Source organism: Delphinapterus leucas, chromosome 6 (genome assembly GCF_059928025.1).
Source record: "Delphinapterus leucas isolate spDelLeu-1000000601 "Yukka" chromosome 6, BTC_Dleu_Yukka2, whole genome shotgun sequence".
Taxonomy (NCBI): Eukaryota; Metazoa; Chordata; class Mammalia; order Artiodactyla; family Monodontidae; genus Delphinapterus; species Delphinapterus leucas.
In genome coordinates this window covers 116,179,408-116,194,321 of record NC_143134.1, presented here as the reverse complement: position 1 = coordinate 116,194,321, position 14,914 = coordinate 116,179,408, and the positions used below count along the sequence as shown (strand labels likewise).

At 55.1% G+C, this 14,914-nt stretch overlaps 1 protein-coding gene across 2 annotated transcripts in view; it reads right to left on the bottom strand.

The window, feature by feature from the left end:
* The window catches only part of LMX1B (LIM homeobox transcription factor 1 beta), an 83,960-nt gene that overhangs the window by 7,856 nt on the left and 61,190 nt on the right, over positions 1–14,914 (bottom strand). For both annotated transcript variants that reach the window (XM_089913756.1, XM_089913757.1), the window contains exon 3: positions 1,848–2,080. In XM_089913756.1, coding sequence (XP_089769882.1) covers positions 1,848–2,080 — 233 coding nt within the window. The remainder of the gene's footprint in view (positions 1–1,847; positions 2,081–14,914) is intronic.

The window sequence follows — 14,914 nt, the reverse complement described above, 5'->3', positions numbered from 1 at the left end:
CATGCAGGTGTACACATGTGGCTGGACACACTGAAGGGAGCATAGGATGCTCACTTGTGGCCCATCTGCTGTCCTCATCAGGCCCATGGCCCACCTGAGGAGAGATGCTGGCATCTGTGTTCATTCTGGCCCTGGGCTTCCCCTGACCCATCTTGCCTGGGACCCACCTTGTCCTGCTGGCCTCCGGTGCCCGGGAAACCCCAGCCCAGCATGTCAGCCTTTGGGAAAACCAGTTCCCACGGCACTAGCCCAGCACTAGCTGGGCTTCACGGCCCAGAGAGGAGGCTACCAGGAGCCTGCTTCCTTGGAGCTTCCAGGGACTAAGAATTGATGGGCAAAGACACACACTCCAGACGTTCTCACACAGGAGTACTTGTGACCATGACATGTGCACACGTACACACACACACATAGAGGTGCATGCTCACAGGCAGGGACATACAGACACGTACACATCGGAACAGACACACACACCTGCATGCAGAAGCGTGTGTATTCACCCGGAGGCACACCCACACCCACTTCCATGCCCGAGTTGTGGGTCTCAGAGATGCCAGCCCCAGACAGATAGCAGAGCATCCTTCCCACCCCCCATGCCTCCTGCTGACCCCGAGTCTGAACTGGTCTCCCTTCTCCTAGACCATCTTCCTCTGAGCATGAGCCCCTGTGGAGGGGACCTCCCTCCGAGAACCCCTCCCTAGGCCTGGTGTGAACGTGCCAATGGCACCTGGCTGGGCTCTGCTCTCCCACAGGAGCCCAGGCAGCCTGGCCGCCGTGGTGCCCTGCCCAGGGATGGACAGAGGTACAGGTGGTGGGAGCTCACACCTCCTCCAAAAGCTCTGGCAGGGACAGCACTCCTTCGTGTGGGCAGGTCCTGTGACCATGGGCTCCAGGTTCCCCACAAGGCCCGGCAGATCAGGGCGCCTCCTCCCCACGCCCCCTGCTCCAGTCCATCTTTGCCACCCCCAGGAATGACAAGGTGCCAGCCTGCTCCCTGACTTTTCCCTCCTTAAGACTTGTTCCCAGCTGGCCCTGCCCTTCCTGCCAGGAGGGCTCCAAACTGGTAAAGTCTTTTGGGGGCTGGAGCAGGGTAGAGGGGAGGCTTCACCCTGGGAAATGGAGTCTCTCCCTCCACCACCGAGGGCCCCAGTCTCCCCATGCAGCGGGGAAAAAAGGGAATAGCTTGGGGCTGCTGCTCCCCACTGCTGAAGGCTCTGGGGGGCGATGCAGAAAGGCTGCATCAGATCAGACACCTGCAGCCTGCAGGCCCGGTGCTGGGAGAGACCCTGGGATGCTGTGCTGTCGGGGTGGGGGGGCCACAGCAAGGATAAGAGCAGGGGGAGGGTGGTGGGCCAGAGAGCAGGGGGTGTGGCAGCATGTGTGTGCAAGCTACAGTACATGTAAGCACGTGGATGAACGTGTGCAGCCACACGCATAGGTGTTGACTGCGTGAGTGTGCTGGGGCGTGCGTGCACATGTTTACATGGGTGTGGGCTTCTGCATGCTTGGGCATGTAAGCACATGTCTACACATGGACATGTGTCTGTGTATTTACACTCCTGGACATGGGTATCCACACATGCATTTTATGTGCTTGTGTGTGTGCATCTGTGATCACATGCACCTACACCTGTGTGATAGTGTCCAGGTACATTCGTGCGCCTGTGAGGCTGTGCACACGTGTCTGTGTGCACCCCACATGTGCACGTGTGTACTGAACCCATCAGTGCGCGTGCGTATCGGATGTGGGTGCAGTGTCTGTATATAGTGCAGGTCTTGGGGTCACGAGCGGGCTTCTGCAGGGGCGGCTCTCCCCACCACCTGCCCCAGCTCCAGGCGCAGCTCACCGGAGTCGGACTCGTCGGGGCTCACGGAGCTGAGCAGGTCCTTCTCCTTCTCGTAGTCACCTTTGCACAGTAGCTGGCCCTCCTTGAGCACAAACTCGTCGCCCTTGCGTAGCTGCCGCTCACACACGCAGCAGCAGAAGCAGCCCAGGTGGTACACGCACTCCAGCGCCCGCATCACAAACTCAGTGGGGGCGATCTTCTCCATGCAGCCGCTGCACTTGGCTGCGAAGAGCCTGCAGGTGCAGAGTGGGCGCATTGGCTGGGCTCAGTGGTCCCTCCCAGAGGCACTGCCCACAAAGCACCTCTTCCTCCCGCCACGCTGACCCTCCAGCCCAAGTGGGAGAGGCCCTCCCTGGGCACAGAGCCAGACAGTGGGAGCCCTACCCCCTTGGCTCACAGGGCCCTGGCGGCCTCACGGTGGGCACTGGGCAACCTGCCCGGAGGTGCCTTCTCCTGGGAGCATCAGCTTAGGGTCATTCCCGCTCAGAGACACAGTGGCCACTAGAGGGCAGGGTGCAGGTTCAGGCTCCGCCTTCCCTGGGAGCCAGGTGGGCCCCTGCCCTGAGGGGAAGGCCAGGCAGCCCACAGGTCCCATCTACCCTTACTCTAGCACCGGCTCTCCTCCTCTCTGCCCCTGCCTCTCTCCCCCACATCCAAGCAATCCCCAGCCTTGCCCAGCCCATCACCCAGCCTGGGTCCCTCCTCTCCTGCCTGAGGGCTGCCCCAGTGCCCTCCCTGGGTTCCTGGCCTCTCCAACCCTTCAACTCACCCTCCAGGATGACAGCCAGAGGGATCTGTCTAAAACACACATCTGATCGTGCTGCTTCCCTGCTCCAGACTCTTCCATGGCTCCCTAGTGCCCTCTGGAGAACCTTCAAGTTCCTGAGTCTGGCACTCAGGCCCTTCACAGTCCTGCCTCTTCTCTGACCCCTCTGCTCCCCGAGGCTTCGGCCCCATGGAACAGCCTGCAGTCTCTCCAGAGCACCATCACCTTGGCTCTTCAACATGTTCTGGGCCTTGCCTTGGCTACCACCTGCTTATCCCTCATCTTAGCTTAGGAATCTACACCGTGAACAGATATTCACGGAGCACGTATGGTGTACCAGCCGCTCTTCTAAGCGCTCTGCGTGCAGAAATGTGTTTCATCCTTGCAACAACCCTATGAGGCAGGAAATATTAATCCCATTTTAGAGATAAGGAAACTGAGGTGCTGGGAGGCAGAGTCACGTGCTCAGGGTCACGTGGGTAGTAAATGATGGAGCCGGCTCTGTTCCCGGGCCTGATCCAGTCCCTCCGTGACAGGGAGGATCCATCTTCCATCTCCGGAGACAAAGCTGGGGGTGGGGGCAGGGGTCTTCGTGACTCTGGCGAGTGTGCAGAAAGAGTCTGAGCAGCAGGGCCCCGCCTCTGCCTGCACCTACTGACCGCTCCTCCCGGCCCCCGATCCCTGTCACGTGCCCTGCTCTGTGGGAACAACACTTTGATGGAAAAATTTATGAAGAATCAAATTATTGCTGCTGGGAGGGAATTAAAACCATTTTTCATTCCCCACGTCCCCGGGCCACGTCTGCGGGCGCCACCTGGGGAGCACTGTGCACATCCCATCCCTCTTTATGGCCCGCCATCACAGGCACAGATTACAGCTGCAATTCTCTACTAATCGGTTCTGGAACAGAAATGGCCATAAATGCGAGGCTTTCGGCCTGCCTCCCTTCCCGAGGCTGCCATCAGCACCGCCCACGGCGAGCTGGTGGGACGCAGTGGGCAGGGCCATTCCGAGCTCTGCCTGCTGCCCTGGCACTGGCCAGGGCACTCAAACTGGGGACACCCCAGCAACCCCTGCCACCCACTTCTAGTCTACCCAGCAGACTCCTACTCATCCTGCAATGCCCAACTCCAATGCCACCTCCTCTGGGAAGCCTTCTTTGATGCCCCAGTCTGGGGGAGGTGGCATCCTCTATGCTTATCTCAGGCCTCAGTTCCCTCTACTATAAAATGGGGATGTCAACAGGACCTCCCTCAAAGGGCTGTGGTCAGGATTCAATGATACTGAGCATTTAATTCAATGAATGAGTACCACAGAGTGATGGCACATGGCCCTGTCAGCTCCCAGTTCTACAGAGGTCCATCTGATCCTCAAGGAGGCCTCAGTGTTTGAAAAGGCCATGAGTGAAGGCTTGGGGGCGTGCAGAGGCTCAGGCAGACAGGACCCCACTGGCCCACACAGTGCATGCCTTCACAACGGTATATGAGATGGATGCAGCTCCAATTTGGCCCTTTGGCTGGAGACCTTTGTTCAGGGTGCAACCCACTCAACTGTCCATGTACCCTAAGCAGAGGCCCTTAGGAATCTGGCTGGCCCTCCAACTCTGCCAAGGGGCTAGGGAAGGAGCCAGGTTTGCAGAACCTGCTGCTCTGACATGGAGAACACTTCTGCCTTGCCCCTCTCACTGCCTCCTTGTCCCTCTCCCCACACTCTGCCTCCTGACCTGGCGGCCCCACTAAGGGCTGCAGCCTGGCCTCTGTGGCCCATGGGTGGACAGGCAATGGCTGCATCTCTGTGTCACCATGTCAGGGCCAGGGCCCCAGGCTGGGTTGGCACACCTTGGGCGGTTCCCAGAGAGGAGGCCCTCTTAGTCAGTGGGAGGGGGCAGCGGGGGGGGGGGGGTAGGGGTGTGTGACCCGCATTTGCAGGCGCTGCCACCATGCAGGCTTCGTTCAGAACAGCCCCGCTAATGCCTTGGCAGCAGGGGGTCGATTGCTACTTTCTCCAAACTCATCAACACAATCTATTATTAATACTTCTCCAAAGCCTCGGTGCCGCCATTACAGAGGCAGCGCCAGCCACTCGGGGCATCATCTGTTATCTAGATTGCAAAAACTCGGGAAATAAAACAAACTGCACACTTTATAAACAGAATGTGCCATTCGTTTGGTCTCCAAGCATCTCTCCACCCAATAAAACATCGGGGGGGGGGGATGCATGAAATACTCGCTCCCAATTATGGGGCTGCCTTTGTCTACCGTGCCAGGGTGAGAGCTACCAACTGCATGCGTGGGAGGGGCTGGGGTGCCAGCGGGGTGCCCTCCTCTCTGCGAGCCCCCCACTCCCTCCTTCGATCCCTCCCACCATGAAGGATCGGTGGAACCAGCCATTGAGAAGCAGCCCCAGCTACAGGCGGGTGGCACTGGAATCAGATGGACTCGGGTTCAATGCCTGTTTCCACCACTTGCTCGTTTGTGACTGAGCAAGTAACTTCCTCTCTCTAAGCTCACTTATCTGTATAATGGGCTCAGCAACACTGCCTGTTTCTCAGTGTGAAAATGCAGTGAGTTGTCAGGATAAAGCTGTGAGCACAGAGGGAGTGACTGGGGGCTGGGGCAGGCCTCTCCATGAATGCTGCCCAGAAGCTGCAAATACTGACCAGAGATGTAGAGTTGCTCAGGCTGAAAAGCTCCGGGCCACCCCGCCTTTCTTCCCCTCCTGCCCCAGAGATGCTCCAGAGCCTGATGTGAAAGGCCTGGAAAGCATCAAGGGCACTGGATTTGGAGCCCTGGTCCTGCTCTCCATCCTGACCGGCTCTGTGACCCTGGGCAAGTCTGAACCTCATTTTCCTCATCTGTAAGATAGGGACAACAGTCCCCACTCCCCAGCTGGCCTGGGGATTCCAGATGGGTGTGTTGCTGCTTCCCACACTTGGGCTGGGAGGCCAGGATGGGGCAGGCCCCGGGGTCAGGGGACGATGGGGTGCTGTGGGGCAGCTCTGAAGCTCTGGCCGGGGGTGGGGGGAGCTCCCTGTGGCTTTCCCTCTAGCTGCCCTGCCCTCTCGGTGCCAATTCCCCTGCCCTGGCTCCTCCCCCAATCCAGAAGCTCCAGATCTAGATGGCAGCTTCGTGACCGTAACACAGACACACAGGCTTGCTGGCAATCCACACAAGCCCCTCCCCATTTTTCACGTAAACCGCCGACCCTTTTCTCCTCAGGGTGTGACTACAAGCTAGAACGCCATTCCCCTTCTCCCAGCCTCTGCCTGGCAAATATCTGTTTATGAAGGATTTAGCTTGGGCATCCCTTCCTCCAGGAAGCCCCCTTCTCCTCTCCAGTCTCAGATACTTCTCCTGACGACTGCACTTTACGTATTTCCAGGTGCACCTTCCCCGTGGTCACCTCTGTGTCTTCAGTGCTGAGCCTAAGTCCCTGTACACACTAAGGTGAGCAGTGAATGTTTGCGGAATGAATGCTGAACCGTCCAATATAGCCCTGTTCAGCCCGTGAGGCAGGGCAAGTCAGTCCCCACCCCCAAGCTGGTCTGTGGGAAGCTGGTCTGTGGGAGCCTCACCCACCTGCCCTGGGGAGACAGGACCACCTGGGAGGGGAGCTGTGGGGGGGGGCAGGAGGCTAAAGCAGGCAGCCTGGGGTTCCCTTCTGGCTTCATAACTTTTCCCTGTGTGACTTTGTTCAAGATAGTGAGCCTCAATTTCTTCATCTGTAAAATGAGAATGATGGTACCTACCTATGGGGTTGTTGGGAGAGCTGAATGCATGTGAAGCCCTCGGCCCTGTGCTGGCGTGAAGAAGGCATCCCACAAGAGCTGGCTTCTGCCTTTCTCTTGTTCCACGTGAGTCCAACATGCTTTCATTGATTATCCTCGCTGGGGTCTCCCAGGGGTCCCTGGGAGCAGCCTTCCTGATGCAGGTCCCAACCATTCCCCTTTCTCATGACCACCCTGGGTTCTGGATCCATCCTTCTAGCTTCTGTCTGGCCTGGGCTGGACAGAGCACTCCTGGCTCAATTCTCTGTCTGTCTCATTAATATCATTGAGCTCAGTTAACATCTAACTGCATCACCCCATTAAGTCCTCACAGAACCCTAAAAGGAAGATGTTTCCGTCTCCATTTCACAGATGAGCACAGGAAGATGTAGAGGGCAGGTTCAAGGTCACATGGCAGCATCACCATATACTCCCTCCCTGCTCTGTGCATCCAAATGTTTCTTTGTTCATCAATTACCCTGGCCCTTTGCTCTGAGTATCATGCCCACGTCTGTCTGCCCTCACGGCTCTGAACACCCCGAGTTCTTATTACTTGGCATAAGCCCAGCACCCAGTTTCTTAAACCAAACCGAACATCTCCCCCTCCCCCAGGATCATCTGTGATTGCAGCTTAAGAAATTCCCTTTTTCGGGATGTCCTTCCCGTAAAGAGTCCCAGGCTACAACAACATGTCTCCATCTCCTTTGAGTTTTTATTGGCTTATTTATTTAATGCTCAATTTATTAAACTCATAAAGCTAATAAACAAAACTCAGAAAGCCAATTTTTTTGGGAGCATTTGAATGTCGATTACAAAATGATTAATTAATTTCTCTTAAACCATTGACACCTGCAGTGATACATGCAGTACAGCTGATTCTCTTACCTCTGATAAAACTGGTTTCCTAATGTCCCGGGGCCCCTCCAGCCTCTCCTCACGGGTTTTCATCCCCAGATCTTGGAGTCCACACAACACTCATTAGGCTTGGGATCCTGGCTCTGTCACTTCCTTGCACTGGAAGCTTACACAAGTCCCTTCTCCTCTCTGAGCCTCAGTGACCCCATCTGTCCAGTGGGGATGATGGCCTGGGCGCATCCCCCCAGGCTCAACACGTGGTGATCATGATCACTGTCATCATCTCTCCAAGACTGTCCAGCACCAGTTCACTATCCTTGCTGAGTAGAAGCTCCTCGGCCTCCTCCTCCTCACTGTACTGCCATTCCCAGACCCCCATCACTGCACTTTACAGTTTATGTAGCCTCTTGCTGGGTTCTCAGTCCAAGAGCTCCCAACAGTTTTAGGATAAGCCCAAAGATCTAATCATGGCATTCAAAGCCCCACTCTACCCCTGTCACACCTGGCCTCAGATGCTCTGCTACAGCTGCCACGCTTCTCATTGTTCCCTGAACACAGCAAGTCCCTTCCTGCCTCCTTAGCACCTAAAATTCCAACTGACTCTACGACCTATCTTCTCAACCCCTTCCCTTTACTTCTTGTTGAACTCCTCTTCATCCTTCAAGACCCAATTCAATTGTCACCTCCTCTGTGAAGCCTTCCCTGATACCCACAGATCCAGATACTTGTGTGTCCGAAGCCCCCACTGACTTAGAAATAAGGAACTGGGTCTAATTCAATCCCCTACCCTTGGCTCTGGTGTTGAGTTGGTGGTTAGTGACTGTTTGTTGAGTGAATGAATAACCTTGGGAGAAATGAAATGGGCAGCCAGGTAGGACAATAGAATATTGGCTCCTCTGCTTCTGGGGGGGTCTTAGAATACTACCAGCTAACAAGATAAGTGAACTTGCCCTCCCGTGCCCGCTCCACAGCTAAACAACCCGGAATCCAGTGTCCCAATTTTTCGTCAACGAAGTTCTATACATCACTCCTGTTGGGCTGGGAGTCCTGCAGTAACACCCCCAACATCCGCACTGCACTGGCATCCATAGCTCACAGGGAAAGCCCTGGGAGTGCCAAGTTGGTATAAAATGACTTCCCTGACCTTTAAGTGATTGGGCCAGGCCTGGACACCTGACTCAAGGTGGGCCAACTAGACCCTCTGTCCTGTGTCTCTTCCTTCTCCTGCTCATTCAAGGGCCCTTTTAACAGCCCCCCACCCCCATCCTCGTCCTCAGAGGTGTGACTTTCCACATCTCCAACACCAGCTATGTGGCCTTGGGTCATTCACATCCCTTCTTTGAGCCTCAGTTTCCTCTTCTGTAAAATGGGGGTGTTAATCCTTCCCTCACCTGGTGATGTGAGAAGGCCTAGTCCAGAGGGCATCTCGGCAGGTGTGTGGTCCCTCTCGCTCCCCAGTCTAAGTGTCACGTGGTGCCCAGTGCAGGCTCTGGAACCTTCTCTTCTGCACCTCCAATTTCAAGTCTGAAGCCCCCATCACATCGTTGGGTCTGAGTTCTCCCTGAGGTATGAGCTTCTGTGAGACCCTCCCCCAGGGCCACACTGGGGACCAGGGAGATTCTGGACCTGGTTTCCCTTAGGGCCTCTCCAGGCCCAAGTCCCACAGTTCCTGGAAGCACTCCCTCCATGGGGACCATGAGGCTTGGCACCTGGAACTGAAGGCCCTCTGTCCCCACTGTCCACACCTTCACAGATTCACCCAGCAAACACCCAAGGAGTCTGACTCTGTGCCAGGCTCGTGCAAGATGTTTGGGGAACAGTCAGCTCATATCTCGTCCCATGGGAGCTGGCATAACGTGACATGTGCTTTGACGGGGTACACTCAGCAGGCTGCGGTGGGCATTAGAAAAGCATGATAGCCAATCTGGAGGAGAGCTGGGGACTTCCTGGGAAAGGTGACATGACACAGAGTTAAAAGAACTTGGTCCTGGAGGCAGAAAGAATGGTCTGAAGAGTCTCAATCCCCGCTCTGCCACTTACCAGCTGCCTGACCTTGGGGCCAGCCACCTCTACTCTCTGAACCTGTTTTCCAGTCTGAAAACTCAGACCACAATCCCCACCTAACATGTGATCATGGTCCCATGTTTGCCCTCTCTGTGCCACACCTCCACAGGCTGGCGTGGGATCCCAGGATGGAGTGGCCGCAGAGCACTAGGACAGGCCCCCATATAGTAAGTGCCCAGGAGGTGGCTCGTATTAGTATGGCTCCTGGGACTGTGGCATCTATGATGATGCTGGTTGAGAGATGAGCTGGAGTTCACAGGAGCCGAGGGGACAGGACTCCAGACACTCTTGGGGGTCCAGCTGCTGCTGCTGGAGGCTGCCTGTCACTTGCAGGAGCTGATGCGGTGAGAGCAGGCAGAGGGAGCTGCCTGGCCGCCTCCCTCCCCGACTCGTTGACATCTCCCCCACGTGCCTGCCGCGTCCTTATCATTCCGCGCGTAGCTGGTTTTTATTTTGAGACAAAAAGGGGCCTGTTGATGGGGATCCAACTCAAACCAGCTGCAAACATCTGCTTTGATGCGGCGGCGGCGGCGGGCCAGGCGGGCGGCGGCGGGAGCCGCAGGCGGGGGCCCCGGTGCGCGCGCGTCAATCACGCGGCTGGAATGCTTGGCGTGGCCGGTCGCTGGGACCGGCGGCCGCCGGCGCGCGGGCCTCTCCGCAACCTAGCCGCGCCGGGGCCGGGCCTGCCGTGAGGGCTGCCCCGGCGCTTCCTGCGGGCGCACAGACCCAGCTGTGCGGGGCCGCTGGCTCCAAGGCCCTTTGATCCCGGCCCGGGGCGCTGTCGGGGAGCCCGCAGCCGGGGCTCGAGGTCACGGGTCAGGGGCAGGGAGGGACAGGCCCAGCTGGGAGCCCGGGGTACCATCCAGGGGCCAGCCTGGCCAGGCAGGCACACATTCGGTGATTCCACACACATTTATTTGGCACCTACTACGTACCAGGCACTGTCTGGAGGCTGGGGATAGAGCAATGAGTCAAATGGACAGTCTCTCCCAACCCCGCCCCCCCCCAGCTTCCAATCTAAAGGGTGAGGGACAGGCAACAGATAGATAGATCTCTAGCAAACAGAGTGTAACAAGTGGTAAAAATGATGAATAATAAAGAGGCAAAGAAGAGCGACGGGGCGGGGCAGGGTGTGTGTGTGTGTGTGTGTGTGTGTGTCCAGGAGATTTAGAAAGAACAGGCAGAGGCTGTAGGGAGATATCTGGGGAAAAGGGGTTCCCAGCAGAGCGAATAGCAAGTGCAAAGGTCCTGAGGCCTGAGTGTATCTGGGGTGTTGGAGGAAAGACAAGGAGACCCATGTGGCTGGGGCAGGTGAGCAACAGGGGAAGGGGCTAGGAGGTGCAGGTAGAAGGGGGGGGCAGGTCACGTGGGGTTTTGGAGGGAGGGTTTTGAGCAGAGGCGGGGTGTGATCTGATTTGCATTTTAATCAGGTTCCTCAGGCAGCTGTGTGGGGGCCCAGAGATGCTTTGGGAGTTTATCTCAATAATCCAGGCAAAAGATAATGTCAGCTTAGACCAGGGAAGGTGCTGAGAAGTCACCCTACCTGGGATGCATTCTGAAGGTAGACAGGGACACGAGAGGATGTGAGAGAAAGGATAGAGGCACAGATGAGTCCAAGATTTGGGGGCCTGAACAACTGGAAGGATGGAGTTGCCACTAAATGAAATGGAGACCGAGGTGAGGTGGGGGAGGGGAGAGTCAGGAGTGCAGTTCAGGACATGTTACATCTGAGCTGAATTCTAACAGCCATGTGGATGTGTCCAGAGGGCAGTTGCATGTACGAGTCTGGTGTTCAGAGAGAGGCCCTGGGCTGGAGACACTGTTTGGGAGCTGCCAGGATGGAGACATACATGCTCACACACATACACACTCCTACAGAGTGAGTTATACGTGGCTTGGCACCTGATAACTAGTCTCTCACCTTTGGGGCTCTGACCCCTGGGGGTTTAGGGGCAAGGCCCAGACTCTGCCTCAGGAGTTGCTTTTCCATTTGGGGATACTGGGGCTTCTCCGGGGACCAGACCTCTCTTGGTGACCTCAGGGAGAGACAATCAATGGTGCAGGGCAGGTGGAAGGTGGAGCATCACGCCCCTCTGATCATCCCCCACCTGCCTCTTCCTGCCCTCCAGCCAGGGCCTACAGCAGCAGAGGTCTATGTGCTCCAGGCCAGGCCCCAAGCTAAGGGCTTTACCTGTATTATTTCATTAACCCTTGGGTTGATGCTCTTCCCTCTTTTTTCTGCCCTTCCCTGGTGAATTCCATTCATTTGATAATTAATTTATTCACTCATCCATCAACATTCACTGAGCACCTACTATGAGCCAGGCCCTATGCCTTCTCTTCCCACCTGCTCATCAAACCCCTCTGAGCTGATCCTAGGTTCCCTTCCCCCATTCTCACTGAGTCACCAGCTCCAGGTTGCCAAATCCAGCAGCCATTATTATTTTTTTTTTAATTTTCTATGTTTGATTTTATTTTATTTATTTATTTATTTATTTTTTTGCGGTACGTGGGCCTCTCACTGTTGTGGCCTCTCCTATTGTGGAGCACAGGCTCCGGACGCGCAGGCTCAGCGGCCATGGCTTACGGGCCCAGCTGCTCCGTGGGGGGTGGGATCTTCCCAGACCGGGGCACGAACCCCTGTCCCCTGCGTCGGCAGGTGGACTCTCAACCACTGCGCCACCAGGGAAGCCCTATTTTATTATTTTTTTGAAACATCAATTTTTATTATTTTTTAACATCTTTATTGGAGTATAATTGCTTTACAATGGTGTGTTAGTTTCTGCTTTATAACAAAGTGAATCAGCTATACATATACATATATCCCCATATCTCCTCCCTCTTGCATCTCCCTACCACCTTCCCTATCCCACCCCTCTAGGTGGTCACAAAGCACCGAGCTGATCTCCCTGTGCTATGGGGCTGCTTCCCACTAAGCTATCTATTTTACACTTGGTAGTATTTATAAGTCCATGCCACTCTCCCACTTCATCCCAGCTTACCCTTCCCCCTCCCCGTGTCCTCAAGTCCATTCTCTATGTCTGTGTTTTTATTCCTGTCCCAGCAGCCATTATTATTGTTATTATTACTTACTAAGATTTATTAAGTGTTTCCTACATACCAGGCCCTGTGCCTTATTTGCACACATACTCCTCCCCCATAAGACCCCTTAGAGACGGGCTCTGGCACTCTTTTCATAAGAGAGGAAAGTGGTGATTGGAGAGGGTAACACAACCGCTCAGAACTGTGAGAACTGGGATCGAAGCTGGGACGGGCTGCAGAGCACACCCTCCCAGCCTCGCCTCCTGGCTTCCTGGACCTCCCTGTGCTTGAAGCCCTCTCTTGCCTCAACCTCATCCTCCCTGCCCGCCACTTGGAATGACTCTGCACTTGCTCGGTTCATTAGCTTAGCGCTGTGGGCCCATGACCTGGGCTGGGCCTGGGGGTGCCGAAGGTACAGATATGAGGGGCTGAAAACACAGGTGCAAGATAAGAAACCCCACACACCACAGATGTAGAGGCCTTTGGATTTCTCTCCAGGGTCCTGAGTGGCCAGAATAGGCCAGGCCCAAGGCTGTGGCCTAGGAAGGGCTGAGCGATCCAGGACAGGGCCTGAGGAAGTGTAAGGTCAGTGGGGTGGGGGAGAAGGACTGACTTCCTGGAGGAGGGGGCTATAAAGAGTGTAAATAATTGAAAGGGGCAAGTGTTGGCTGGGATGTGAACAGGAGTGTGTCCAGTCCCAGTGTCTGGGCTCTGGGTAGGCAGGGACAGAGGAGCAGAGAGGCCGTTCTGGGAGGGAGGGGTTGGATAAAAGCAAAGCCATGAAGAAAATGGAGGCCATTTTCAGGGTTAGGGAGACAGTGGTTCAGAAAGGTTGGAGCTTAGGTGAGAAAGGAGAAGGGTCAAGCCAGAGGCCTTGAATGTTGGGCTAAAGAAGATAGGTCAGGTTTCTTTTGTTTCCATCTACTCATCCACACACACACCCATGCACCGATGCACGCATGTCTCCATCCACCCACCTGCTGGGCTATCCACCCATCTCCCACCCATCCACCCTTCTCAGCCATCCATCCAACGTATACTTAGGCACTCGCTCTGTGCCAAATCCTGTGCCATGATTCCTCCTCTTAAAAGCAGAAACTGCCTTCTAGGGCTTACTGGAAGGCTTCTTGTTGTAAGCATTCACCTGACACCCACCACGACCAAGTGCTGTGCTAGGTGACGAGGAATCAACGGGGAACAAGATACTCCAGGGGCAAGAGGTCTCAGAAGGAGATACCCAGGGCACCACAGAGCCTAACAGCTGACCTCACTGATGTTTTGGCCGCATCATTCTGACCCCAAGGATTCTGGACTCCCTATACACAGACCACAGCATTTTAATTAGGGTTTTAATAACACTGATAAACTCCCTTTGAGCAAGTGTTTTCTGGAACAAACTCCATTAAGGCAATTTAATTTTTTGACCAATTTTCTTTCTAGTGCAGTTAAATAATTTACAAGTTTTTCCCTTTCCATTTTTATTTTGCTAAAATTATTTTCATTGAGATGAACTATTTCCCATGAAAAATTTTTGATAAAAGATTTGCTTCATTGTCAGGTTTGTGCCTGTATTGTATCTTACTGATTATCGGGATTTGACCCTTCGGTTAATTTGTAGCCAGTGACACATTTTACCATGAGCGGTTTCACTGCTGTCAGTTGCATTTTGTACTGCTTAATTTACCAAGTTAAATTTACCCCCGGGCTCAGGTGGTTTTTAATGTTAGCAACAAAATCACCAAAGTTGATGACCACAAATTTTACCAGGCAGCCAATGAAAATCATGCTCAGGGTCAAAACTACGGGTCAAGACAGCCTTGTGGTATCTTATGTTGGGTGCGAAATGTCCAGCTTCAGCTGGGACCCCATGGACTGAGTGTGCTCTTTCTTACTCAGTGATCTCTCCCCTGACACCTCCCTCTCCCACTTATAACCCCCAGGTTCTGGTGGCTGCTTCTCTACACTCTGGTCACGACCCTGAGTTTGTCAAAACAGCCCTTAAAGCTGGCACCCAGCAGCCCACTGCTCAGCACAGACCTCCATGGGCCAGAAGAGCCGTCTGCTCCCTTATTCCCTACCGTATACTCCTCTTAAAGCAGCCAGAGATAACACTGTTAGCCCAGTCACTGAGGGCTTCACTGCCCAGTCTCATGAGATCTGGACCAACCCCCCCCCCCCCGCCTCCCAGATGAACACACACACACACATACACACACACCTGTACTCTTGCTGTCCAGTTTCTGAACCGCACACTGGCATACATTCCCACTGTCACACTCACAGGAACCACACCAGCCCTGTGCTCATAGCTTCACAGGCAGGGGCCTCACCAGTGCCTCATGACCCCCCTCGGAGGCAGGAGTCCCTTCCTTACCAAGGTCACTCAGCTGGTTTAGTAGAGGGAGGGCCCCATCCCAGGCCAGCCTGGCTAGTAAAACCGCCTCTCTCCTGCCTTCCTGGAGATTAGGAAGCTGCCTGGGGACTGGGAAGCAAATGTCCCAGACCCGCTCTCGGCCAGTGGCCTGTGTCCGGCTGACACTGCAGGGACACAGCCATAGTGCATGGGCAGAACAC